Source organism: Paroedura picta, chromosome 10, assembly GCF_049243985.1.
Source record: "Paroedura picta isolate Pp20150507F chromosome 10, Ppicta_v3.0, whole genome shotgun sequence".
In the NCBI taxonomy this organism is placed as follows: domain Eukaryota; kingdom Metazoa; phylum Chordata; class Lepidosauria; order Squamata; family Gekkonidae; genus Paroedura; species Paroedura picta.
In genome coordinates, this window is record NC_135378.1 from 34358971 (window position 1) to 34384285 (window position 25315).

General features: G+C 41.7%; 1 protein-coding gene across 1 annotated transcript; it reads right to left on the reverse strand.

Moving 5' to 3' along the window:
- Positions 1 to 2489: 2489 nt before the first annotated feature.
- LOC143819642 (maestro heat-like repeat-containing protein family member 7) lies at positions 2490 to 20451 on the reverse strand. Its single transcript, XM_077301505.1, has 13 exons — positions 20235 to 20451; positions 15468 to 15766; positions 14307 to 14425; positions 10763 to 10915; positions 10332 to 10411; positions 9346 to 9451; positions 8990 to 9085; positions 8262 to 8366; positions 7287 to 7419; positions 6652 to 6740; positions 6116 to 6268; positions 4446 to 4542; positions 2490 to 2925 (listed from the first exon to the last, which is right to left on the reverse strand). Exons 2-13 carry the CDS (start codon positions 15754 to 15756, stop codon positions 2882 to 2884), a joined length of 1464 nt encoding a protein of 487 aa, XP_077157620.1. The 5' UTR covers positions 15757 to 15766; positions 20235 to 20451; the 3' UTR covers positions 2490 to 2881.
- Positions 20452 to 25315: the final 4864 nt, after the last annotated feature.

Below are 25315 nucleotides of genomic sequence, written 5' to 3' on the forward strand. Positions count from 1 at the left end.
TCATATACTTATGTAGCTATGACCATAGGAATAAACAGCTTTAAAAGGGGAGTGGATAGATTCATGAAGCAAAGGTCTATCAGTGGCTAATCAGGGTTAATAAATGTCTGGATACTAGAGCCAGGAGCCAACATCAGGGGGAAAGCCTTGGCTTCTCTGCCCTGTTTTTGGCCCTCCAGAAGAACTGGTTGGCCACTGTGTGAGACATGATATTGGACTATTGTCTGATCTAGCAGGGGTCTTCTTATGTTTTTAACTTCTTGAAGAAGGTTCAGCAGTTCAGTTTTATGCTGGAATTTTACTTTGCTGAAAAATGGTGGCTTCTAGGTCAAATAAGATTAAGCAGGTCCCATTTTATTCAATGAGGCTTCCTATCGGGAACGCACACTTCAGATTGCTGCTGGTATTTCCTGGAGATATGAAACATTCTTCCATTGGTTTCCAAGTATCGCTATATTTTCATCTCAGACTTGCTTCTTTTGCTTAGAAACTGATCAGCTTGTCCTAGGTAGAGCATGCAAATAGATGCTGTTCCTGCTGCGTGATGAATGCCCTTAATATTAATGCTGTGCTCTGGTGTTTGAACTTTCTTCGGTCATGTGTTGTGTTACAGGCTGTGTCCACAGACAACGAGCAGCAGTTCATGGAGCGAATCATGGGAAATATCCTAGCATTTCCCACTGAAGGCTACAGAGAAGGCATTGGTCTTTGGGGAGGGTGTTGGGAAGCAGTTGCAAAGTTGTTGGGGCTACAGCTGCAGAGCTGTGCAGTTACACAATGGCTAGTGGAACTTGTTGCTAACAATTGACGAACACCCTGAACTCACAAGAAGGAAGAAAGACACAGCATGGCTCCTGTTTTTGCCCTTTTTAATTTCATATGTATTTAGTTAATGACTGGTAGTTTTGAGTTTGAAAATCAAAGATAGGTTATAAATATGCCCAAGAACACCACAGAATTCTTTACCCCTATGAATAAAAAGGATCCTACAAACCCCGACTTGAGACCATCGAATGGTTGTATTCTTCAAGATTCTTCTAGGGAATTAGAGAAGATCTCGATCCGTGATCCACTTATCTCCACTAACACTCCGTTAAAATACAGAAGACCTCAACAGGATGAGAGTATAAATGATTCACCTCCGCAAAATAGCAGTGATAAATTCCAGTGTTGGTTCTGCCGAATGACTACAGGAGATCCCCCCCCCTCACTATCTTTTCTCTGTTGGAACATAACGGGGTGGCAAAACAAGTGTTCAGATCTGGACTTTAGAAAATTTATTTCAAAATTTGATATTATTTTCAAGCCAAACTGATTCATGCCAAATTGACAAACCCTAGCGACAATGACTCTATCCTTGATGCATATGGGGAACTTATACAAACTTTAAATCCTTTGCTCTCTAAAGCCAACTCAAAATACCACCACCCAAAGCCCCAACCAGCAAAATGGTTTGACCAAGAATGTGTGGTAGCTAAAACAAGGGCAGGTTTCTCAATCATCCGCTGGAGCTAAGTGTATGCCCCTGTGATAATGCCCAGCCTGAGACAATTTCACATATCTTATTATATTGTCCTTTTTATGAAAGCATCAGAAAATATCTAATCCTACCTTTACTATCCCACTACACTAGACATTCATCTTTATCATCATATAATAGTGACACTCTAGTTAAATTTTTGCTAAGGGATAAAGATCCACTTATTTCTAACATGGTAGCAAAGTTCCTTTACATCTTTACTCGAATTAGATCGAAAAGAATGTCTGAACAATAGTAATGGGTAGACCATCTTATCACTTGGGTTAATGGACTGCTCTATAAGATGTATTGATTCCTTGTCCCTGCAGCTAACTTCCTTGAGGTTTATTCCCCCTTCTTTACATGTTATAACCCTTCCCCCTACCTACAATAACATATTATTTGGTTCCCATCAATACATAGTTTTTAACATTGTTTTATTATCTTAATATTTTTATGTAGCAATACTTTTGCATTTTTGCTACACATATTGATTAATTTTTATCATTGATTGCAGTTTGTATTGATGCATTATTTATATGGGTCAATCGACCGAATAAACATACTGTTATAGATGCAATAACTACCTACCTACATTTTTGAATGTGCATATTTGAATTAAATTCATGACTGTGCTAGAACAAAAGGACAAGTGGCAAGCTATGAAAAAAATTACTGCTTCATATTTTGCTTAGCCTTTGTTTATACCAGGCTTTCTCAGCCAGAGTTTCCCAAATGGATGGGAGTTAATTTTAATATATATATTTACTTTGTTCAACATTTACCAGGTGATGAACATGTATGGCCATGTTGACCCACCCCCTCTCCCAAAATCACCAGTGATGGATTTGGAGGGGGTGGGAACCAGAGGGGCCCAAGGTTGGCGTGTTCATAGCAATGCTTCCCAACCACATTCTGCATCATTCTCAGTTTTCTCAAAGCCTGAAGGATGTTTCAGGGGGTTCTCAACAGTAAAATGTTGAGAAAGGCTGGTTTACATCCCTCCCCGTGTCTTTTGAAATAACCCCAAATATTCTTCTGATTTGAAACCATGATTATTAATTTTTATTTAACTATGGAAAATGTTGGCATTTAATAACAATTTAAAATATTACTCACCTTTTATCAACAGTTAAAATCTGAACAATTACATTTCTTCTGTCTTAAATATTTAAACATTAATGGAGAGTGCTAGAATAGAGGTTAAAAGAGAAGAAAGAGAAACAAGAGGAATTAAGAGGAAGAGAAAGAAAGGAGAGACATAAAGGGGAGTGGGGAGATGGAGACAATGGGTGGTAACCTGGAGACATAAAGAAGAGGAAGGCTGAAGGGGGTCCATGTTTCATTGCCTTGGAGGGGGTTTCAGAATTCTTCAGTATTCTCAATATCCTCCATGATAAGCTGACCTGGGTGGTAGAGAAGAGATTTAATTAAACTGGTTCTGCACTTACTTACCGTTTCAATCCTGCTGAATTCAAATCGATTTGAACTTCCTCCCTCTCCTCTCAAATTGAAACAAAAATTGTTCTACACTTGATTGGGGAAGCTCAGAGTGGGGAGGGGAGTGGTGGGTGCAAAGCTGCTTGTTTATTTTTCTTTTCCTGAACGAGCGATGTGGGGGGGGGGTTGGGTGAACCTCCAACTGGTATTAAAGGAGCCCAAGGCTGGAGAATGCTTTATTTCTTGTCTTTTGACTCCTGAGTCTACAGCCAGAGCAAGCCGGGAGAAGAGCAAGTGCAGCATGAGGCTGCTTGTTTCTCTTTCTTTTTCTGAACAAGTGGGGGGGGGGGATTGGAGGCAGCTGGCTCACAGAGAATGAGGAAGGAAAAATAAATCTAAAAGGCAAATCTCTGCTCATAGAAGTGTGGCCTTTTGGAGCACAGTCACTTTAAAACAGACACCAGAACGAGGGCAAAAATTAGTCTTCTTGCTAGGGAAGTCTTGCAACTGGGAACCAGGCAGTCTCTTAACTGATGCCCTGACCAATCAATGACAGACAGTGTTGGAGGTGCCAGGAAGGAAGTTATTTCAGCAAAACACAACATCTACACTTAATACTGGTGGCTCTCAAAGCAATTTCTTCAAATATAACATCTTATATCCACTGGCGGATATTGCGGGGGAAAGGTCACCACGGATCAATCATAGATGTTGCAGAGGGAAAATTTAAAGCACTAAATATCAGAATGAAAATCGAATAACGTGTAGATGACTTTCTTTAAAAGCCCAGTGCATATTCACCACAGTTGTGTTAGGCTTTGGAACATGTGAAACCAGCTGTGTTACCATTACCAGAAAGTTGAATTTATGCCCTGGAAATAAATTGTTATTGTGACTTTTTCAGTTGAGGCTGGAGGGCATACATGCAATGTTCATAGCACAAATGGGCATTCGTGTTACCTGGAGAGTTGACTGGCCACTTGATTGACCCATTGAAGACTATATGTGGTTTTGAGTCCAGATGAAAATGAATCCACCAGGAGAAACTGATCCTGCGTTGAGCAGGAGGTTGTGCCATATGGCTTGCATGGCCCTTTCCAACTCTACGATTCTGTGATTCTAAACAGGGTGTATGTGCATATTGGGAAGGGTGGTGGGAATGGCCTCTACAAAGTTTGTGAACAGATTTTGATATCCTCTAGTAGTTTTGGAGTTTTCGTTTTGTTTTTTATACAGGTCATACAAATATGTTTTTGACCAGCATTGGTTTTACTAAAATGTGTATTCTAAATGATGCTTGACACAATTAAACTACAGCAGTATCTGAAGGGCTTGGTTTTAGACTTTTAGAGTTTGATTGAAAAAGAGAGAGCTAACTAGAAGAACACCGTGATTTGCAGCATCAGAAGACTCTCCAGGCTAAATGTGGCTCAGTATGTTTAGTGGGAGGTGATGAGATGATGGTATATTAATCTTGGAGAGTTACCTTGGTTTGGAAGCAAGCCCTGAAGCAGGTCTGTCACATCTGTGCCTGTTTCTAATTTGTGGATCGCCTTCACTATCTTGGTCTTCACTTCCTTCACCTAGAAAGTAGAAGCAAAATAAGATCTTAAATTTAAAATACTTTGGCACAAGAATGTGTGTGTTTTTCTGGAGTGTGTCTAGTCCAGACTTTCTCAACCAGGGTTTCATGAATCCCTGAGGTTTCTTGATGGCCCTGAAAGGATTACCTGAATGGATGGGAATGAATTAATTGTTAATATATATATTTAAATTTATTAAACTTTAATTGGATGATATGACCATATATAGTCATGTTGACCCCCCCCCGCCATGGTCACTGATGGGCTTGGAGGGGGTGGGAAGGGAAGAGGCCCCAAGTGGGTGTATACTCATCTATGCTGCCAACCATATTCTGCACAATCACGCCACTTCTCAAAGAATGTTTCAGGGGGTTCTCAATGGTAAAAAAATTGAGAAAGGTGGATCAAGTCCCTCAGCCCACCTTTTATATTCAGAATCAGGGTTAACTACTGCGACTACTTTGCCCTGCTTTGATGCTTTAGGCCAGCTGTCAGCTTTGTCTTTCCTTTTTTCTAAGCACTTCTTATGTTGTCAGAATTTACTCTCCCCTGCATGTTACTCTTTAATATTTTCCCCCTCCGACTAGTTTTTTGCACACCAGTGATTGCTCTGAGAAGTAGTTTTATGATTGACACAACAGCTAGTCCATTAGTACTGTACATAGAACCAATGGGCTGGCTTTCTGATTGTTTATTTCTTTATTATTTAAAATATTTCCTAGTCACCTTTCTGCCTTGCGGCACTAAGGCAGCTTATTTAAAAGCACTTATAAAACACATAAATGACAGTTTAAAATCACAGGACTGCCAGTAGATAAAACGAAATTTCAAATGCCATCATAAATAAAACTCTCTTTAATTACCTCCTGAAGACTGAGAGGGAAGGGCAAGGCACAGATTCCTGGGGAGGTTTGTCTACAATTGTGGGGCTGCCAGTGAAAAGGCCCCCTCTCACAAACCCACCAAATAAGCTTCTTTGATTGGCAGAACAGTCAGGAGGGCTTCTCCTTGTGGTGGTAATTCCTAGGCAGGAACATATGGTAGAAGACAGCTCTTCAGATACCCTGGTCTCAAGGGCTTTAAAATAAGAGGCAACCAGTCATCACTGTGCATATTCAGTTCCTGCTTCAATGGGCTTTTTACTTCTGATCTCAGTCTGGAGCAAAAATTTACGGTCAAACTGTGGTGTATGAGCTTCAATGGTAGTCTTGCTGTTAGCACAATGTAGGACTGTTTATTACGTCAGTAATTTTTTGGATGATACAACTTTAAAACATCTCCTATAACTTTTCCACCAGGCACCTTGCCTTCCCCCCCTGCCTTGTGGGTGGAGTGTGCCAAGGGAAATTCTAGAAATGCGATCTGTAGGATACCTTGGGGAAAACAGGGCTGAACCTTCCCCCGGAAAACTCATTACTAATCTTGCTCCAGTTCTCTCTCCTAATGGCAGCAATCATGACTCGCTTTCCTTTTGTGGCTAACGATATCCTGCCATAGGGCAGCTGGGTGCAGTGCATGCCAACAAAGGCTGGCCCCTGCATTTTTCAACTGCAAGCCTGACCCAACAGCTCACCTCCTTTCCCAGGAGCTCCTTCTCTCTCCCTAGCAGGGAGTAGATCAAGAGGACAGCTGCTTCTCTGATGCGTGGCAGTGGGTTGTAAATTGCCAGCAATGAGGTCTGGAGGAAAGATCTCCTTTGTTGTTGATTGAAGATCTTTGCAAACATCTAAAAATATACAGAAGGACATATTAAAAGATGTATCAAGAATCATTCTCAGCAGTTACCCAGTAGGAGGAAAAATTATAGTTTGAGAGGTTGGAAAACGGCTTCCTTGCCATTCAAGTTCTGCCTGGTGGAATGATATCCACACCCCTTGCATCAAACAAGTATCCATTGTGCATCACTTGTTTTAAAATACAATAAGTGGGAAGGTCCCTATATCCAAAGAGTCATAAATCCATTTGTCTTGGAGGGAGGACAGCTATTGACTGGATTTCTGGGTAATCCATTCCACATCAAACTAAATTGGGAACTGTAAGAGACATCTCTACATGCTGAAATTTTGTTCTACATACATCGTCCATGATGCTGTGATGGAATAGCCATACCTGGCCCACTTTGCTGACATCAATATAGCCTAGAATTTCTTTGTTGTTTTCCTTTTGCTGACACCAAGGTGTTTCAATCGTGTGCACATCTGAAAGGAAGACAACAGGAATAAAGTTGCTCTCTATGGCTTGATGGCTTGGGGTATGTGTTTTATGCTTATTTCCTGCTTCTGAATTCATTCATGACTAGGGGCCAAGAATAGGGGCGCTAGATTAGGGGGATGGAGTGGAAGAACTCTGTGGATGGCCTTCCCCTAGGATCTGGAAAGGCTGCAAACAGCTGTTATGAAATTCACCGGCAGGGGCAGCTCTTATGCGGCAGGGATCTGCAGCCTCCAAGCCTCGGAGGGAAAGGGAAGGAGGATGGGGTGGTCAGGGGTGGGGGACAGAAGGCAGTTGGCTGGCTGCTGGACAGACAGGCAAGCCGGTTGGAGGGGTGGGACTCAGGCATGGGACAACTGCCCTGAATGGGTGTTAAGCACTGAGTGGCACTTAAACTATGAGACATGCTCCTCCTCCAAGGCCTTACCAGAAATATTAAGTGGAACAGATGTGGGATAGGAATTCAAGAAGCAAGTCAAGAATTTGGGCCTTCCCAAATGCACTTCTGGTCTCATTCTTTCCAGCTTACTTACTTCGATTAAGAAGCACATTGTAAAGGCACATGATCCCCTCCCTAGCCTGCTCATTCACATCTTGGCTGGTATCTGTTAGGCAGAGAGCGAGTTCTGCCACATGGCGTCCCAGCAATGGGTGGTCATCAAAATCCTAGTGGGGTAGAAGACAAGAGGAATATCCACCCACATATCCCTATCAATTGTTCATCTCTCTCTCTATTAATCCCTATCCTGAAAATCCCTGGGTAGTCTAGATCCTTGCTCTAAGGAATGTTCATCATTCACCGAATCAAAGGAAATGAAGCCTAATTTGGTGGTAGAAAATGCCGCCAATTCACAATGTAAGAAGTATCCTGTAGGGTTTTCAGGGCAAGAGTCATGCAGATTAGGCGTTTTGCCACTGCTGGCCTCTGTGTCATGATCCTGGTATTCCTTGGAAGCCTCCTACCCAAATATTGGCCAAGACTGACCTTGCTTAGCTTCTGAGATCTAATGAGACCAGGGCCCATTATGCACACGTTGGATAATGCACTTTCAATGCATTTTAGAATTAGATTATCCTGTTCTGCACAGGAAAATCCATCTGCAAAAACATATTGAAAGTGCATTATCCAATGTGTGCATAATGGATCCAGGCTAGCCTGGGCTAACCAGGTCAGGGGTTCTACAATTCATGTAAGGCCTACAATTAGAGTGCCTGGTGGGGAATTCCGAAGTCCATTCCATAGGTGAAAATGCTATTTACTCTTCAGAAGACTGAAACGGTGCAATACATTTTATCATGCCTGTGTTGTACTATCCCATTTCTGTTTCATTCTCCACCTACATGAGTGAGTTATGATGTTAGCCTAAAGCTAATTAGAACCAGAGTACATTTCAACTTTCAGACTTCTTCCCCAGAGAAGCTGCACTTTGGATTCACTTTGTCCAACCCTTGTTCCTTCCAATCTAAAGACTGTCAAGCCACACCAGCATTGGGGGGGAGGTACTCACATCAAAATGTTGAGAGAGCATCATATGTTGGAGCAGGGCTGTGTTGACTTTTTGAGCCCTGGCTTTCTCCTTGGGATCTCTGGATTTGATCCAGAAGTTAATGTGCTGTGGGCAGAAGTAGTTCAGGACCATTGTAAGTTCTCTGCCATGCTGATACATTGCTATAAGCCAGCCCCTTTTAGTCTTTTGACCATGGAGGAGCCCATGAAATATTTTCCAGCCTTTGAAGAGCCCTTGAACCAAGGAGGAAATGATATCAACTGGCCATACCTCCCCGTCCCACTCAAAGATTGAGGGAGAGATAGAAAGGAGATGGTTTGAAACAGGAGTAGGCATCCAGGTCAGCGGAAGTGGCAGGTTTCCTGCATGGGAGATAGGGCAAAGGCAGGGGAACCCTTGCAGAGCTCTCACATAGTCCAAGGGCTCCAGGGAGCCCTGGTTGGGAATCCCTGCACTAATCCCTGGTATTGACAAGTCTGTCTACACTGCAGGCTGTTTTTTCTGTACAAGAGGTCTCTGTTTTTTTGTTTTTTAATGGCTCTAAGATGGCTGTACTCCTATTATGTTGCTGACAATTTATTTTGGTCATCAAGACTCATACTGGTGCCTTGTGTATGCGTGTGTATACTATATGATAAGTGTGCCAAGAAGATGGCAGTTGATATATTCCCATGCTAGTCTCTTGCTTGTATTAAGTGTAAGACAGATCCCTCCACTCTTCTTCTTACCTCCAGTATGAAGAGGATGTGACCAGTTGTTGGCTCCTCCTCCAGTAGCCCTTTCAGCATTGCCTGCAACGTATCTATGGACGTTTTGTAAAGTGCCTAAAAGGAGAGAAAGTCATATAAGCCATAATCTCTCTTTGAAGGTTCAAGTAGACTGTGATGGCCATCAAGCAGATATGTTTCTGCTGTGGACGGTTTCAAGGAGTCAGGAAACTCAGAATCAGATGGAACTTGCTATAGTAAGATTCCCTCCCTGCCTTGCCTGGGTTATCCATTACATGGAGTTAGAGTAGGAATCAGCCCTCACAAGTCACACCACAGTGACTTCCTCAATGCTGATGAGTTCTGCCACAGCTCACCTGATTATGGGGGTTGGAATCCTCAATGTCCGCACTTAAAACACCCTGAAGAGCAAACCGCAGAACACCAGATTCCACATCTGGGGGAAGGGGTGTCTTGATTTTGCTGACAACAAGATATTCAGATAAATGTTAGATGCTGCTGCTTGTAAGGGAAGGACCTTCAGCTCGGCTGACCCTTGGGCAGTGAACCTGATATACGTTCTTTTGCCAGTGTCCTGTAGGAAGGATGCTGATCACCATCATTTCATAGCTTTGTTATGCCTCCCATGTATCAGGTTTCCCAGATTTTTAGGTTGATTGATTCTCCACCGCTTCCCCCTCCCCCCCCAAAATAAAAATTCCAAAGAAGGTTTACTTACTTTTTATGGTCCATTATACCATCACTGAATTAGTATTTTTGAAAAGTCTCAAATAAGTAAATCATTCAAAGATATAAATAGAAACCATCTTTTCCAGAATGAGAATTTGAATAAAACTTTTAGCCATGGAGAAAAACCGTAAGCCCTATAGAATTATAACATATGAGACCATTTGTCTTGGCATTTTTTGCCAGCTGGCACATACTTTTTCTGGATTAGAGTTGGAGGCATAGGTCAGTGACACTAGAGGAGAAGTAGGAATCATCTGAGAAAGCCAAAGATTAAGCCTAGACATTGGACTCAAGAAGAATTTACATAACTTTGCATAGAGACGGTAAAAGTTAATTTAGATGGCAGTCCAGTATAGTCAGCTATTTTGCACATGGTGTTTAAGACAATGTCTGATAACATGACGATCGGAAATATTGGCAAGAACAGGAGGGAATGCAGAAAAATAAGAGCAGAAGGTCATCGGCATAACAGGAATGTAAGCAGGCTGCAGTAATGTTTGTCAGAAGGGCAAGTATAAAACTGCTTCTCCCCCGGCCCTTCCCAACTGAACCATGTGCTTCAGTAACTCTGGTACTAGAACTGGAATGGTATTCTTATAAATAGTAGGGATACCTGAGATTCTGGATAGCAAACATAGCACATATCAGAGTAGTGTTTGGCACTGACTGTTCAGGTAGATTTGCCATCATCATCTAGGAGAAAGAAATTAGTAAAGCACAAACAATGAATCAGTGCTCCATCACCTCTCAGATTTGTGAAGGGCAATTTGATATATTGTGTTTCTCCAATCTGATTCCACACTTTCAGCTTGGCCAGCCATATTTGTCTGATCTCCTTTTCTATGATGTAGCCACACAAATTTAGGAGGTGTTAGTTCTTTTTAGAATAAAGATGTTCGTGATGTGGCTACAGCCTTTTTTTTTTTTTTTTTTTACAATTCCTAGGATTCCTGTATCACTCCCCATCCCCTCCTTGGACCCCAGGTTTGGTTCCCCACCTAACCTTTTGATGTTACCTGACAGCTCATGCTGCATCTTACCCACCATGACGTACTCTGCCAAAATAGCTTTTGAGTGTGGCAGCTGTGATTCCCCCAAGCCTTTCTCTTCAGCTTCCCTGGAAAGTGCAGATATTGAACTCAGGAAACTGATGTTTAAAAATTTTTCCTGGAATCCATGGAAGTGGTAAGATTCAGCCTGCAAGGGAGAGAGATTTGTGGCTTGTGTGAAATCATGCCAGGACCCTTCCAGCAGCGTCTGAATGGAAGTAGTCCTGGTACAGTCTGCAGCTTCCCTTGCCCTGAAGGCAGTTGCAGAACCTTTTAATATAGTTCCAAGAAGGAATCTTGGTGTGCACTTCTCAAAGTTTGACAGGACATATTAAGCATACTGAAAATCATCTCATCCTCTTGATTCATGTAGGAATTAGTGACACAGTTAGGCTTAGCTTTTGAGATAGCATAAGGAATTATGAAGACCTGGGTAGAAAATTGAAACATCTTAATGTAAAGGTAGGGATTTGACCCTCCCATATGTAGGTCGTGGTGCAAGGAGGGAGGAAAAGATAATGAAGGTAAACAAGTGTCTGCATGAGTGATGTCGGCAAGAGCATTTTCGTTTTATGCATCATGGTTCGTGGTTCCAGCACGGTGAACTTTGGACAATGGGTTACACCTCACGGCAGCTGGAATAAACATTTTTGCTAAGAAACACGCAAATGAAATTAGGAGAGAGTTAAACTGAGTGATGGGGAAGGGAGGGAGTATTTTTGAGAGCAGTAGTTTTTATAGTGGGGGAGACAGTAATCTAGTACTGACAGTGAGATAAGAGTGAAAAATTCAAGTGCCCCACAGTGAAAGAAGAATAGATTTAAATAAGCAGATAGGGTGAAGGGACCATGGCATGAAATGTTTATATACTAATGCACAGAACATGGGCAGTAAGCAAGAATTATTAGTGCAGAAAAGCAAATACGGTATAATGAACATTACTGAGACTTGATGGGACAAATCTCATATTGGAATGTATTAGTTGTGGGGTATAGTTTATATAGAAGGAAAAGGAGGCAATGGTGTCGTGATAACAGGAGATGGTGACAAGGCAAAAGTTTTTAATTCCTTCTTTTTTTGGCGTTTTCTCATAAGGAAAAAGATATTCAGCTGGGGGAAAATGAAGTAGAGAATATTGGGGATGGGATAAAGAGGTTGTACACAAATATTTGGCTACTTTAAATGAAATTAAATCTCCAGGGCCTAATGAATTACCTCCAAGAGTATTGAAAGGATTGACAGAGGAAATCCCAGAATCTTTAGAATCCCAGAATCTTTGAGAAGTCCTCGAGAATAGGGGATGTTCCAGTGGACTGGAGGAGTGCAGATGTAGCCCTCATTTTTGAAAAAGGGAAAAAGAAGTCCCCAACAATTACCACCCAGTCCGTTTCATATTACCAGTAAATGTTTTGGAACATTTCCATAGGGTGTGCAAAAGGGAGCTCCTCCACCAGTCATTCGCTTGAGGCTGACTACTTGGAACATCTGGTCCTCCCCAGACACCCTTTCATGACTGAACAATTTGTTCTCCCCACTATTGTTATTCATGTTGTGTTGTAATTGTTATGATAGATTGTGTTGTTCTGTTGAAAATTGTATAATGCTATAGAGTGCTATAATGTTCCATGAAAAGTTATGCAGTGTTCCATGTAAACCGCCTAGAGCTGTAAAGAATGAATGGTATAAAAATCCAAATAAAGAAATAAAATAAATAGATCATTACAAAGGCAGTGTGAAAGCACTTAGAGGATAATGTGGTGCTTAATAAAAGTCAGCATGGATTTATCAGAGATAAATCCTCTCAGATTAACCTTATTTCTTTTTTTGGTAGAATTACTTGTTTAGTAGATGCAGGAAATGCATAGGAAGTAATATATCTTGATTTTAATAAGGTTTTTGATAAGGTCCCCCATGATATTCTTGTGAGAAATTTAGTAAAAACAGGGATGGATAAGGTCACAATCAAAAGGATTTGTAATAGTCTGTAGGGAGATGACCAGCAGTATACTGCAGGGTTCTGTGCTGAGGCCGTTATTAATATTTTCCTTAATGGTTTGGAAGAGGCAATAAAGAGTACATTGATCAAACTTGCAGATGACGCTAAATTGGGCGGGGCGCCTGATACCTCAGAGCAAAGGATTCAAGGAGATCTGGATAAACTGGAAAATTTGGCCATAGCCAACAAAATGAATTTTATTAGGGAGAAGTATATTACATTTGGGCAATAAAAATGTGTTGCATAAATATAAGATGGGGGATACTTGTCTTGATAGTAGTACATGTGAAAGGCCTTAGGCATTCTGGTGGACAATATGTTGAATATAAGCCAACAGTGCAAGATCGCAGCTAAGAAGGCTAATGCAATATTAGGCTGCATTGCTAGGAACATAGAATTTAGAGTAAGAGAAGTTATAATACCACTCTATTCTGCATTGGTTAGACTTCATTTGGAATACTCTGTCCAGTTCTGGGCAACACTGTTCAAGAAGGATATTGACAAGTTGGACATGTTCTGAGAAGGGCAACTAGGATGCTTGAGGTGTTGGAATCTGTGCCTTATGAGCAAAGGTTGAGAGAGTTGGGTATATGTAGCTTGGAGAAGAGGAGGGCAAGGGGTGATATGACAGCTGTGTTTCATTGTGTAAAAGGTAGACATGTCGAAGAGGTGGCCAGCTTGTTTACTGCAACAGGGACTGGGAACAATGGATTCGCATTACAGGAAAGGAGGTTCCACTTAGAAAGAATTTCTTGATGGTGAGGGCTTTTTGTAGGTGGGATATGCTGCCCAGAGGGTGGTAGAGTCTCCTTCATCAAAAGTTTTTAGGAGGAGCTTGGATGAGCACCTGCCAAGAATGTGCGTTTTTTAAGTCTGTGAAAAGTTGGGGGGCTGGACTTGATGGTCCTTCCTTGTATCTTCCAGCTCTGTGTGATTCTGATTCTGATCATGTAAAGAAAATGCCAGAAAATGTATATTCATTGAATATATGCTGTATTAAGAATACTGGAAATTATGAATGTGCAGCACTGTCCAAAACAGATGGATTAGGATTGATTCTGCCCTAAAATACCCTAGCAATTCCCTTGCTGTGTATGGAATGCTGCATATATAAATAAAAAAACATGTGGGAGCAAAGAGACATACTCTGGGACCGTGTGGGGTAGTTAAGGGATCTTCAAATTGTCTTGGTTTATGTGCAGGAAAACAAGAGCCTCTTGTGGTGCAGAGTGGAAAGCGGCTGAAAGGCTGTCTGAAATCTCTGCTCATGAAGTTGGGAGTTCGATCCCAGCAGCCGGCTCAAGGTTGACTCAGCCTTCCATCCTTCTGAGGTCGGTAAAATGAGTATCCAGCTTGCTGTGGGATAAAATGGTAATGACTGGGGAAGGCACTGGCAAGGCCACCCTATACTGAGTCTGCCATAAAAACGCTGGAGGGCATCACCCCAAGGTGATGAGCAGGGTCAGACATGACTCGGGGCTTGCACAGGGGATACCTTTACCATTTTATGTGCAGGAAATGATTGTCCTGAGAGGTTTTGTACCTTCTCTAGATGCTTTATATGCTCCAGGATGGTGACACAGGAATCATCAGCCAAAGAGACCTCCTCTTCCTTTGGTATAGTTGCAGTTGAACAGGAATCCATAAAACTTGCTGTTGAAACTGGGGTTGGGGGTGGGGGAACAAGAAGAATGTGGAAAAAGATCAGTTCCTCCTTTCTTCTTTAAAATTGATCTTTTTAACTTTTTGAACCAGGATGGCATCTAGGACCACCATCCCCTCCAGGTCCTGTTTTCTGTCAGCCAAGCTTCAGGAAGAGTCTTCAGGAAGGAGGGGTTGGCAGCACCCTTGGATGCCCTTTCTCTGGCTAGCAACCTTTCCCATGACTGGCATGGAATCGATTTGGCCCTTCCTTGCTGGCCTAATAAAGCCCTGTCTGGTGGTAGGCTGACTAGGGATGAGTATGAACCTAGAAAATGCAGTTTATGAGATTTGTGACAGAGCAGAATGTCCCCAAGTGATAAAGATGGGAATCTCTAACTAATACTCCTATATCTGTCCTCCAAATTTGGTGATGATTGGATTTATGGAGTCTGAGTTATGGCCATGCAAAGAAGATGCTCCCAGGAAAGTGTTCCTGGGGGAAATGACAGATCAGGTTCAGGAGATTCAGGAGTGTATAGAACAAACCCTATGCAAGCTAGAGTCATAGAACTTGCAGGGAACCTCCCCCCTGATGCTCCTCTATATGCCCTTCTAGTTATTTGTGGATTGGATTTAGGAAATTCTGAACTATGGCTCTCCAAAGAAGATGACCCCAGGAAAGTGCTTCTCCTTGCAAGTCCTCGCTACCATCCTTATCCCCTGCCTGTTGCCAGAGGGAACTGGCAACACTGGCAAAGCTGTCCTGTGCTGGAGTGCCTTCTGGAGCAGGTGAAGACAGGATTGGGCAGCCACACTGAGACAGTCATCAAAACTCCTTTTATTTTGAGAGGTGTAGATGCCTGAGCACCACATGTTCCTTTGTCCCATTCCTAACTAATAAGATGGATTCTCCTACCAATATCCTACGAGCCCTAGATTTCTTCTCATCCACAAAATGAGGTGCAATATATTTCTAGCCAGTTCAGTAATAGACCCAATGGTGTCTGGGATGGAATTTTTCCTGTGAGGATAGTACTAATCTTGCAATCCCTATACTCACTTGTAAAAATAGAACTTTTCATTGTGGTGATTTCCAGAGCCTCCTGAGAAGTGCACTCCTGGGGACTGATTTTATTGCACGTACAGCACTCACATATGTTCTTCAGTTTTTCCCCAGCCTGTTTGCAGACCTCCTTCTTTTCTTTGCAGAGAAGAAACCAGCTTTTGTGGGGAGAAGTTGTTGGTGTTTCATCCAGCATCGGCTTCCTATTTCCAGATGTGGAAACGACAACATCCCCTTCCTCATTGGTGCCCACCATTGTACCACTCTTCCACAGGAACCCACTCATCCTTTTGAACCTAGAATAAAGAGAAGGTCACAGATCTCCTACCTTGTGTGTATTTCAACTAAACTAGACTGGACTCTTCAAACCTCTACACTGTATGAAAAGTTTCTTCCATGGCCCTTGTGGACAGTGTTTTAATGAGCCAGGTTATATCTGTAGAGAGGAGAATGTTCTGTTACAGCTATACTTGGTTGCAGCAGTGGAAACACTGGCTTTTATCCAGGCATGAATACTCGGCCAATTGTCTTTTGTGTATCTCTATTCTTTTTAAGCTTCCTGTTTACTGATGAAATACTGTCAGTTGTCGGCATTATAGAGCGCTATTTATTATCATTTTCTCAGTGTAGTTTAATGTTATGTCTTCTGCAGTTTTGGGAGGCAGTTTATGGGGGATACCTGTTGAAGATAGACTATGCCCATGTGGTACTAGTGAAAGGGAGACTTTAGTCTGTATGATGTTTTATTGCGCCTTTTATGAATTTCAACAGAAATTTTATACCAGGTGCCTTCTAGATGAGAGCAGCGATCCCTCTGATTCAATAAGACTCTATAGTCTTTTTGTTGACACGATGCCTGAGAGAATTGAGAAGGTAGCAAGATTTCTATAGAGTGTTCAGTTTATTTGCCAGAGCAGTTATGATATAAATTGAAACTTCATCTAAAGTATGCTTGTTGTTATTTGTCTCACCAACTGAATCTCCTTTGTATAATGCCAGTAAATGTGCTAAGACAGTGTACTATTCTGTTTAATGTGATGCAAAATGAGGGCAGATTTAAAGGAAGAGCTTAAGAATCCAAGAGCTTTAGGTAAAGCTTCAGAATCGAGGTCATAATATGATTTTAATTCTGCAAAGGTGAACTCATGTCAGGACAACTGATTGTATCCATCAGCCTCATTCTTTTAGAAGAAGAAGAAAAAGAAGAAGAAGAGTTGGTTCTTATATGCTGCTTTTCTCTACCCAAAGGAGTCTTCACCTTCCCTTTCCCTTATTAGAGAGGATACTTACTGAATTTGCAGACGATACTAAACTGGGAGGGGTAGCAAACACAACTGAAGACAATCAGAATAGAGGATGATCTTGACAGGCTCGAGAAATGGACTAAACTGAATAAAATGAAGTTCAATAGGGACAAATTTAAAGTTCTGCATTTAGGTAGGAAAAGCCAAATACATCAATATAGGATGGGGGAGACTTGTCTTGGTAGTAGCATGTGCGAAAAGGATCTAGGAGTCTTAGTAGACTATACATTGAACATGAGCCAGCAGTGTGACTCGGCTAGACAGGCAAATGGGATTTTGGGCTGTATCAAATGGAGTATCGTGTCCAGATCACGGGAGGTGATGGTACCGCTTTACTTTGCTCTGGTTTAGCCTCACTTGGAGTACCATTTTGGGCACCCCAATTGAAGAGGGATGTAGACAAACTGGAACGTGTCCAGAGGAGAGCAACAAAGATGGTGAGGGGTTTGGAGACCAAAATGTATGAAGAAAGGTTGGGGGAGTTTGGTCACTTTAGCCTGGAGAGGAGAAGACTGAAAGGAGATTTGATAACTATCGTAAAGTATTTAAAAAGCTGCCATATAGCAGATGGAGCAGAGTTGTTCTCTTTTGCCCCGGAGGGACGGACCAGAACCAATGGGATGAAATTATTTCAAAAGAAATTCCGTCTAAACATCAGGAAGAAGTTATTGACAGTTAGAGCAGTTTCTCAGTGGAACAGGCTTCCTTGGGAGGTGGTGGGTTCTCCATCTTTGGAAATTTTTAAACAGAGGCTGGATAGCCCTCTGACAGAGAGGCTGATTCTGTGAAGGCTTAAGGGGGTGGAAGGTTACAGTGGATGAGCGATAGGGATGTGAGCATCCTGCATAGTGCAGGACTAGATGACCCATGAGGTCCCTTCCAACTCTATGATTCTATGATTCTAGGAACAAAATGCCTCATACTGTGGGGGAAATCCAACTGGTCAAGGATATTTTGAATTTTACCATAGATTCAAGTGGGTAGCCATGTTGGCCTGAAGCAGGGTTACTCAAACTACGGCCTGTGGGCCACATACAGCCTGCTGAAGACTTTTATCCGACCCACCAGGTATTTTTGCTGCGGCTGCCGGTCCTGCTTAGCAGCCGACTCACCCCAGGCCCGCAGTGCACATGTGTGGAATGTGTTCCGCGTTCTCCGACTCCACTCCTTCTCTCTGTCTCTCCCAGGGCGGGCAGGCTTGGCAATCAGGAGAGGGTGAGTTGGGAGGTGGCCCTTCTTGGGCAGCAGTTGGGAGGGCAGCTGGCTTGGATCTATGAAAATTAGGTTCATGGAAATCTCCCCCCCTGCTTCTGGGGACATTGAGGGGCTATTCTATGGGGGTGTCTGTGGGGGTGGGTTGGATCCCCCCCTGCTTTGTAGCTGCAAGGGGAGGGAATTGGAAGTTTGGCACAGCTGCTAAGAGTGGGATCCAACAGCCACTGGGCACTCCCACCTTTTTTTCCCTTTTTTTCTTTTTTTGCTGGATCCTTTTGGGCAAATGTTGAATGCAAGGGAGCTGACTTCCCCACACCCCAGGTTCTCAAGAGCCAGGACATTCAATATGGGGAGCAGGAATAAACATTTTGGGAGAGCTCTTGCAGGCATGCTTTCCAAGGGCTTCTCTTGAGCCAGGATGTTGGGTTGATCATTTGGCCCAACAGCTACATAGTGAACTGGGGGGTCCCTCCCAGCTCTTCTACACATGCAGCCTGCTGGGTCACCTTTGCTTTCCATAGCACTGCAAGCTGTTCTTCTGCCATACCATCGGGGCTCTATCAGCCTCACCTATCTCACAGTGTGCCTGTTGTGGGGAGAGAAAAGGGAAGGAAAATTGGAAGCTGCTTTGAGACTTCTGGTAGAAAAAAGTAGAATATAAGAACCAACTCCTCTGCAACAGCTTTTAGCATTCAGAGCAGTCGGCAAGTCCATGACAGGACTAATCGTTGGAGGCAGATCTCCCAGATTTAGCTCACTGCCTGACAGTGTAGCAGCCAGTGCATTGGGGGGGGGGGTGGTGGTGGTGGAGGAGTTCACATTTTGTCAGAGTGGGCAAGTTGAGCAGGTCTTGTCACTAGCTGGCACTGGGATAGTAGACACATAGCTCCTCTGGAGCATAGAGTTGGAATTTGTTCATAGGGTTTTTTTAAAATTACTGTCCAGCCCTCAAACAGTCTGAGGGACAGTGAACTGGCCCCCTGTTTAAAAGGTTTGTGGATCTCTGGTCTGAAGTATAACAAAAATTGAGTCCAATAGCAAAAGTAAATTGTGCCAAGTTAGTAAACTGTGTCATATTATCTCCCTTATATTATTATACAGTTTACTAATTTGCCACAATTTACTTTTGTCTTATATCTATACGCTTATGATCCTTGTTCCATTTAGTCTGAAGAAGAGTGCATGCAGCCGAAAGCTCAGGCCTTGAATAAATCTTTGTTGGTCTTAAAGGTTCCGTTAGACTCCATTTTTGTTGAGTTTTACCAGTATATCAAGAAGAACCTCAAGAGACAGCAGTGATAAAGGAGGGGTTTATCCTTAATGTTTTTTCAGGATATAGGATCTGACTGAGAAACTATCAATCTACAGTATATAGAAGTACACTTCTCAGTTCCTTAAGTAGTGAAACATTCTGTAGACATTGAAATTTATTGATGTTTTCCAGGTGAGAGTACACTGGAGAATTAAGGCTCCATACTCAGAAGTGGTGGTTAATAAATTAAATAAATAATAAAATAAATAATAATAATATTTTGCATACCTGCCTCTTCACATTTGCTGAGGGGAGTGAAAATTTTAATTAGTATGATGTGTTTTTGTACCAAAAAGTTCTCCAAAGACAATTTGCAGCTATTGTAAAACCATCTATAGCTGTTAAAGTGTTTTGTCACAAATTGTGTTTTATAGCCGGTAAAACCACAGTGACCCATCCATAGTATTCTGATAGCCTGTACCAACAACTGAAATATTGAATACATATATTAGCTCCTTTAGTTGTTAAGAGAATAAAATGATTCCACATAATTGCTACTTAGTTTTAAGGGAAATTATTCTCAACAGTCTTATGAAAATAAGAACTTGGTTTTTACTGGAGTCACGAGGAACTTTCTACTTGAATTTGGGGGGAAGTTAGTCAACTGATATATAATTTGGAAGCAAATTATTTCCTAGAAATAACAAGCTTATATTTCATGGGGCTTTGTGCATCCATCCATCTAAACATACTTCTTTTATCAGAATAAACTTTTATTTGTAGTAATTTTAGATCACATGCCCAGCTGGTCGTATGTATGTGTGTGTGTGTGTGTGTGTGTGTGTGTGTGTGTGTGTGTGTGTGTGTGTATCCCTTGCATAATAATTTCTCAGTTTGTAGGATACTGGTTTCATCCACTGTATGCTCCCTGTTCTACTGAGAGCCAGAGTAACAACATTGTAGCTTCCACTCTTGTTATAATGTTATCAGTACCTTTATTTTCTAGTTAAGTAGAGCTATTTCTTTCCTTACTTATGTCTTCTTAAAGAGGACTTTTGGTAGTGAGATAATGTATTCAATGGAAGAGCTGTATAAACTGGATCCCTACACAGATGTATCTGAATTAAAAAAAGAAAAAGAGTGAGAGCAAGATTATAAATCAAACAGAATAGAAATATATTCTGCTCTACTTCTAGCTGATGCTGTTCATCCTATAATTTTGACCTATAATTCCTAGCCATACGTATTGCTCCAACTGTCATTTACCAACTGTCATTTATCTTCCAACTGAAAAGAACCATCTGTCTCACCCACAGATCACAGAACTTTATTACAGTCAGACACCAGAATAGGAAAATGAAGTACAATAATTTAAAATCAATAATTAAAAGCAGCCTAAACTACAATAATATATTAGATAGAACCTGGAATAAGAGTGTAGACATACAGCCCGAGCAAACAAAGAACTACTCTGAGACATCGCAGTTCTCTGTCTCTCACCAAGACTTGACTGAGAAGCTTCATTTCATCTACTAATGGACAAGCTCCTTTTTAAAAAAAGAAAAAAAAGTTTCTATTTATTATCAATGGAAAATTAGCCTCTTCAGTATTTTCTTCTACTCAAGTTCCTGTTTGATTCTTTTTGCATTTCTCTTTTTAAACCTTCCCTATATATTTCTAAGAATATATAATTTCCTTTTAAACTATATAATTGTTTTGCCACCATATATTATCTTCCTCCTTCTTCTAAAGCATAACACAGATCTTATTCAAAACTCAATCTGCAGCATCCTTTTTATTTATTTTTGCTTATTTTTATATTTATTCCCCACCACTCCCAAAGCCGGCTTGTGGCGGGTCACATAAATCCATAAACAATTCAAAACCCCCATAAAAAACATAAAATCACATTACAATCAATTTAATAACATAAAAACATGGTGAGAAAAAAAGATCAATTGTGCTTATCCATGTTTTCTCTTGCTCCTTCCTTGATAAGGCACATGCAATAGCCTTTTATTCTTCCTGCTGTATCTTCGATTTTCATGTTAAGTTTTTGGAACTTCTAACCCGAGCTCTTCAGTTTTGCGTTTATATCTCTCAGGTTTGTAGCCATTCTAGAGCAAGCTAATATGTCAAAACAGATCCAATCAATCAGTCAATCAATCAGTCAATTTATTACAGTTCTCAACCACTATGAAAATGGTAACAGTTGTAGTTTAAAATATAAAATATACAGTACAAATTTAGAAACATGCATAATATATAAACAATATTTTAGAACCAATAAACATTTGTATAAAAGGATACAAATTCCAAATGATAAAATGTCATCAATCCAAAACTTAGTTGCCTAATCTTACAAACCTGAGGACAGAATCTAGCTACTCAACATGTCATCTGATGGTTTCTGTCAGAGAGGAGGTAATTTAGCTTAATTGTATTTGATTGCTCAGGGAACGATTCTGACAAAGGGCAAATAACTTCCATATGTATTTTGCTGGAACTCTGATCCACAAATATAAAACCTCAAATAAGGGCCAAATTACTGCAAGGCATTTCTTTGACATCAATTTTATCCCCATTGATGATTTTTGAATAAGGTCAGCTACAGAATGCTTTGCTCCTACATTCTCTTGTAATAAAACAGTTCTCAATTACATTTGTGACACATCCTTGGGCACAAAAAAAAGTGCTTATAGGAGCTTTTCACACTAGCATAGATGTTGGAACAGCTTTCATTTGTGAAAGCCTTCTTGACATTCTGTAACCTACACAACTTGTCTGGTTTCATTTCCCACATACGCTTACTATTTCCCCAAATTATGGTATGAACCTGTGATGATATCATGCCACTCCCAGAAAAGGTTTAAACAGTTTCTTGATCCTAGGTAGAAACCATGAGTTAGCTGCATCCACTCCACTCCCATAGTACAATTGTCCCCATTGTCTACTTTGTGACCCCATTCCACAGTGTTTCAGCTGGGTGTTTTTTTTTTTTTTTCATTCCAAAACACTGCAGAAGCTGCACAAAACATTTTTCACAAAACAGGAGGATAAGGTTATACGCTCTGGACCTGCAGAAGATAGCCCCCTCACTGAAAATTAGCTGGCCTTCAGGAGCAGCCCTTTGAGTCCTATTCATGAAGAACAATTTAAACCAGTCCAAAGTACATCCCCTGATAAAAGTGGCTGCTGGCTCACCAGCAGACCACCATTATTGAAGCGGCCGGATCCAGACGAAAGGAGAGGGTGCCACTGGACTCGCATCCCCCCTCCCTTCCCCTGCCCACCATGCACGCTGAAAGGGCCAGTCTCACCTAGCTGGGGGGAGGGCTTGGGAAGGGGTGGGTGGGGCCTGGATCCTATTTAGCTGGGAGCACATGCTGAAGACCTCCCTTTGTTCCACGGCTCCCAGCATATCCCCTGATAACTACTCCTGCCTCCAAATGCCTCACCAAGATAGTGTGATTAACTGCAGGGGTCCCTGGTCTTTTTGAGCCTGTGGACATATTTTGAATTCTGATACAAAAACACACAAAAAAAATGGAGTCAGCAACAGAACAGTTGCCATAACTCCTCTTCAGTTACAGAGTAACTGAAGTATGCTTTGGATGCTTTGGGCTGATCCTGCGTTGAGCAGGGGGTTGGACTAGACGGCCTGTATGGCCCCTTCCAACTCTATGATTCTATGATTCTATGAGAGTAAAGATCCTTGTACTGTGGTTACAGCTGCTTCCAAAGCAACATTTAGGGCTTTTCCGCACATTGGGCATTATCATGTGAAGCCTACTGCATGACAAAGCATAAGAAATAATGGCGACTCACTGGCACTCCACACCTCTCGAGCTGTCTCAAATGTTTCTGGGCGCTTTTTGTGCGTCTTGCACTCCTCATTCATTGCCAGAAACTTGAGAAGAGAGAGCAAGGTGCTTTAGTCTTGTTTCGTTTTGGCCTGCCTACCATGTCACCAACTGAACCCCTCCTGGCATGGCTGATGGACACATGACCTTCCGGTGACTGCCAAAATTTTTAAATAGACTTATTAGTTTAAATACCTCTCCTTCATAGAGGCACGGACAATCATAGCTGAGATGCTTGTCCACATATTTGTTCCCTGAGGTGGTTCTCAATTTTTAAAAAGAACTTCCTGTCCTGGGAAGAGGGGAGAAGGAGGCGGGTGCGAGGGTTGGACATTGGAGGTAGATTCTTTGCCTCCATACTTTTCTTTTGCTGGTGGCCTGCCGGGGATAGCGCTTTTTAGGTTGAATCCACTTTTGGGGATTCACCAGCTCGTGCTTTAAAATGGTGGATGTAGCGACCATTTTGCTGGCCAGACGCGAGAGATTGGTGACATCATGTGGAACGGCCAGAATATAGCGTCTTCATGATGCTAGATTTATGGTGTGCAGAAAAGCCCTTAAAAAAATCCTGCACAGCCAGTCAAAACTTCAGTGGCCAATTGGAAGCCTTGCTGGGCAAAAACCCCACCTAGTAATGGGCACATTCTAAAAACACTTGGAGGGCAATAGAAAAGGTTTTGGTAGGCACAATGGTGCCCATGGACACCACATTGGGGACCCTGAATCTACTGTGTTAAAGGCTGCATTTAGATCTAGGAGGAACAAAGAAGCATGACCTTAGTCTAGATTTAGATTGAGGTTTACAGGCCTTATTAACTAGGACTTTTAGGGCAGGGTAGTCAACCTGTGGTCCTCCAGATGTCAATGGACTACAATTCCCATGAGCCCCTGCCAGCAAACTCTGGCAGGGGCTCATGGGAATTGTAGTCCATGGACATTTGGAGGACCACAGGTTGACTACCCCAGTTCTAGGACATCCTCTAAATCGTAGCTTAGCCTGAAAAGGGTCCAGAACACGAGTTATCCAAGAAGATCTGGAGCTGGTTCATTACTGCTTTTTCAACCACATTTTCCAGGAAATGCAGATAAGACACTGGGCAATAATTATACACATCATTTTTGTGTAAGGGCTTTTAAAGGTAGTGGATGGATAACCACTTCTTTGAGTGGTTGATGCAAAGTACCATGAGTTTTTGACTGATTTATGATGTACTTCTTGAGCTCATTAATGCAGTCCTTCCATGCTTTCAGGAGCCAGGATGAGCAGGGATTCAGTGCACATGTGGTGGTCTTCACAGATCCCAGGATCCTATCAACATCCATCATGGCAACTAGGTCAAAGTGGACCATAAGCAGACTGAATGAAGTGTTAGACAATTAATCTGCTTGGCTTACATTTCAGTTGGCATACATTTTAGAGCACATTAATTTTATTTTATCAGCAAAAAGATCTGCGAAGGCATAACCACTAATTGTCCCCTCATTTTTGAATTGGAATGTAGATTGAGCATTTCTAATATGTGGGGCATTTTTGTTTGTGGAGCATTTCAAATATGTGGGACATTTATCTGTTGACCTGTTCTTGGAAAGATTTTGATAGACAGCTTCTGTAACTCGGAATAGCTTTACTGAAATCCCATCTATCCCTGGTAATTTGTTTTCCCAACTGCTTTGAGTGCAGCTTTGACCACTTTCTAAAATTGCAGGTTCTTCCAAGAAATTCTTCTAGGAAGGAATTTGTCATTATTCTCTATGTTCATATAGTTTTTTGGTGTGTTGTTCTTATCTTTTCTTTCTTATGTCCTGTTCAGTTAATGCATTTCAGTAGTTATCTTACAGCATGCCTAACTGTGATTTCTTGGATCTTATATTGTGCTTACCCTTTTGTTCTCCTGGGTTCTTTTTAAAAACTAGTTATTATTTCTTGTTCTCTGTGTGCAAGTTGTTGGAACACTGCATTTGCACTTCTGATTTTATACTCTTTACTTTTCTTGGTCTGCAATACCCCAAAGTTTGTACGAAGTACCAATACCATGGCAGGATTGCCATGGTAGGGTTGGGAGGTAGGGTTGCCAACAGTGGGTTGAGAAATTCCTGGTGATTATGGGGAAGAATTTGTAAAGACCAGAGTTTGGAGAGTAAAGGGAGCTCTGCAAGGATGTGATACCATAGAGTCCACCCTTGGTTTAGTGGTTAAAAGACAACTTGGTG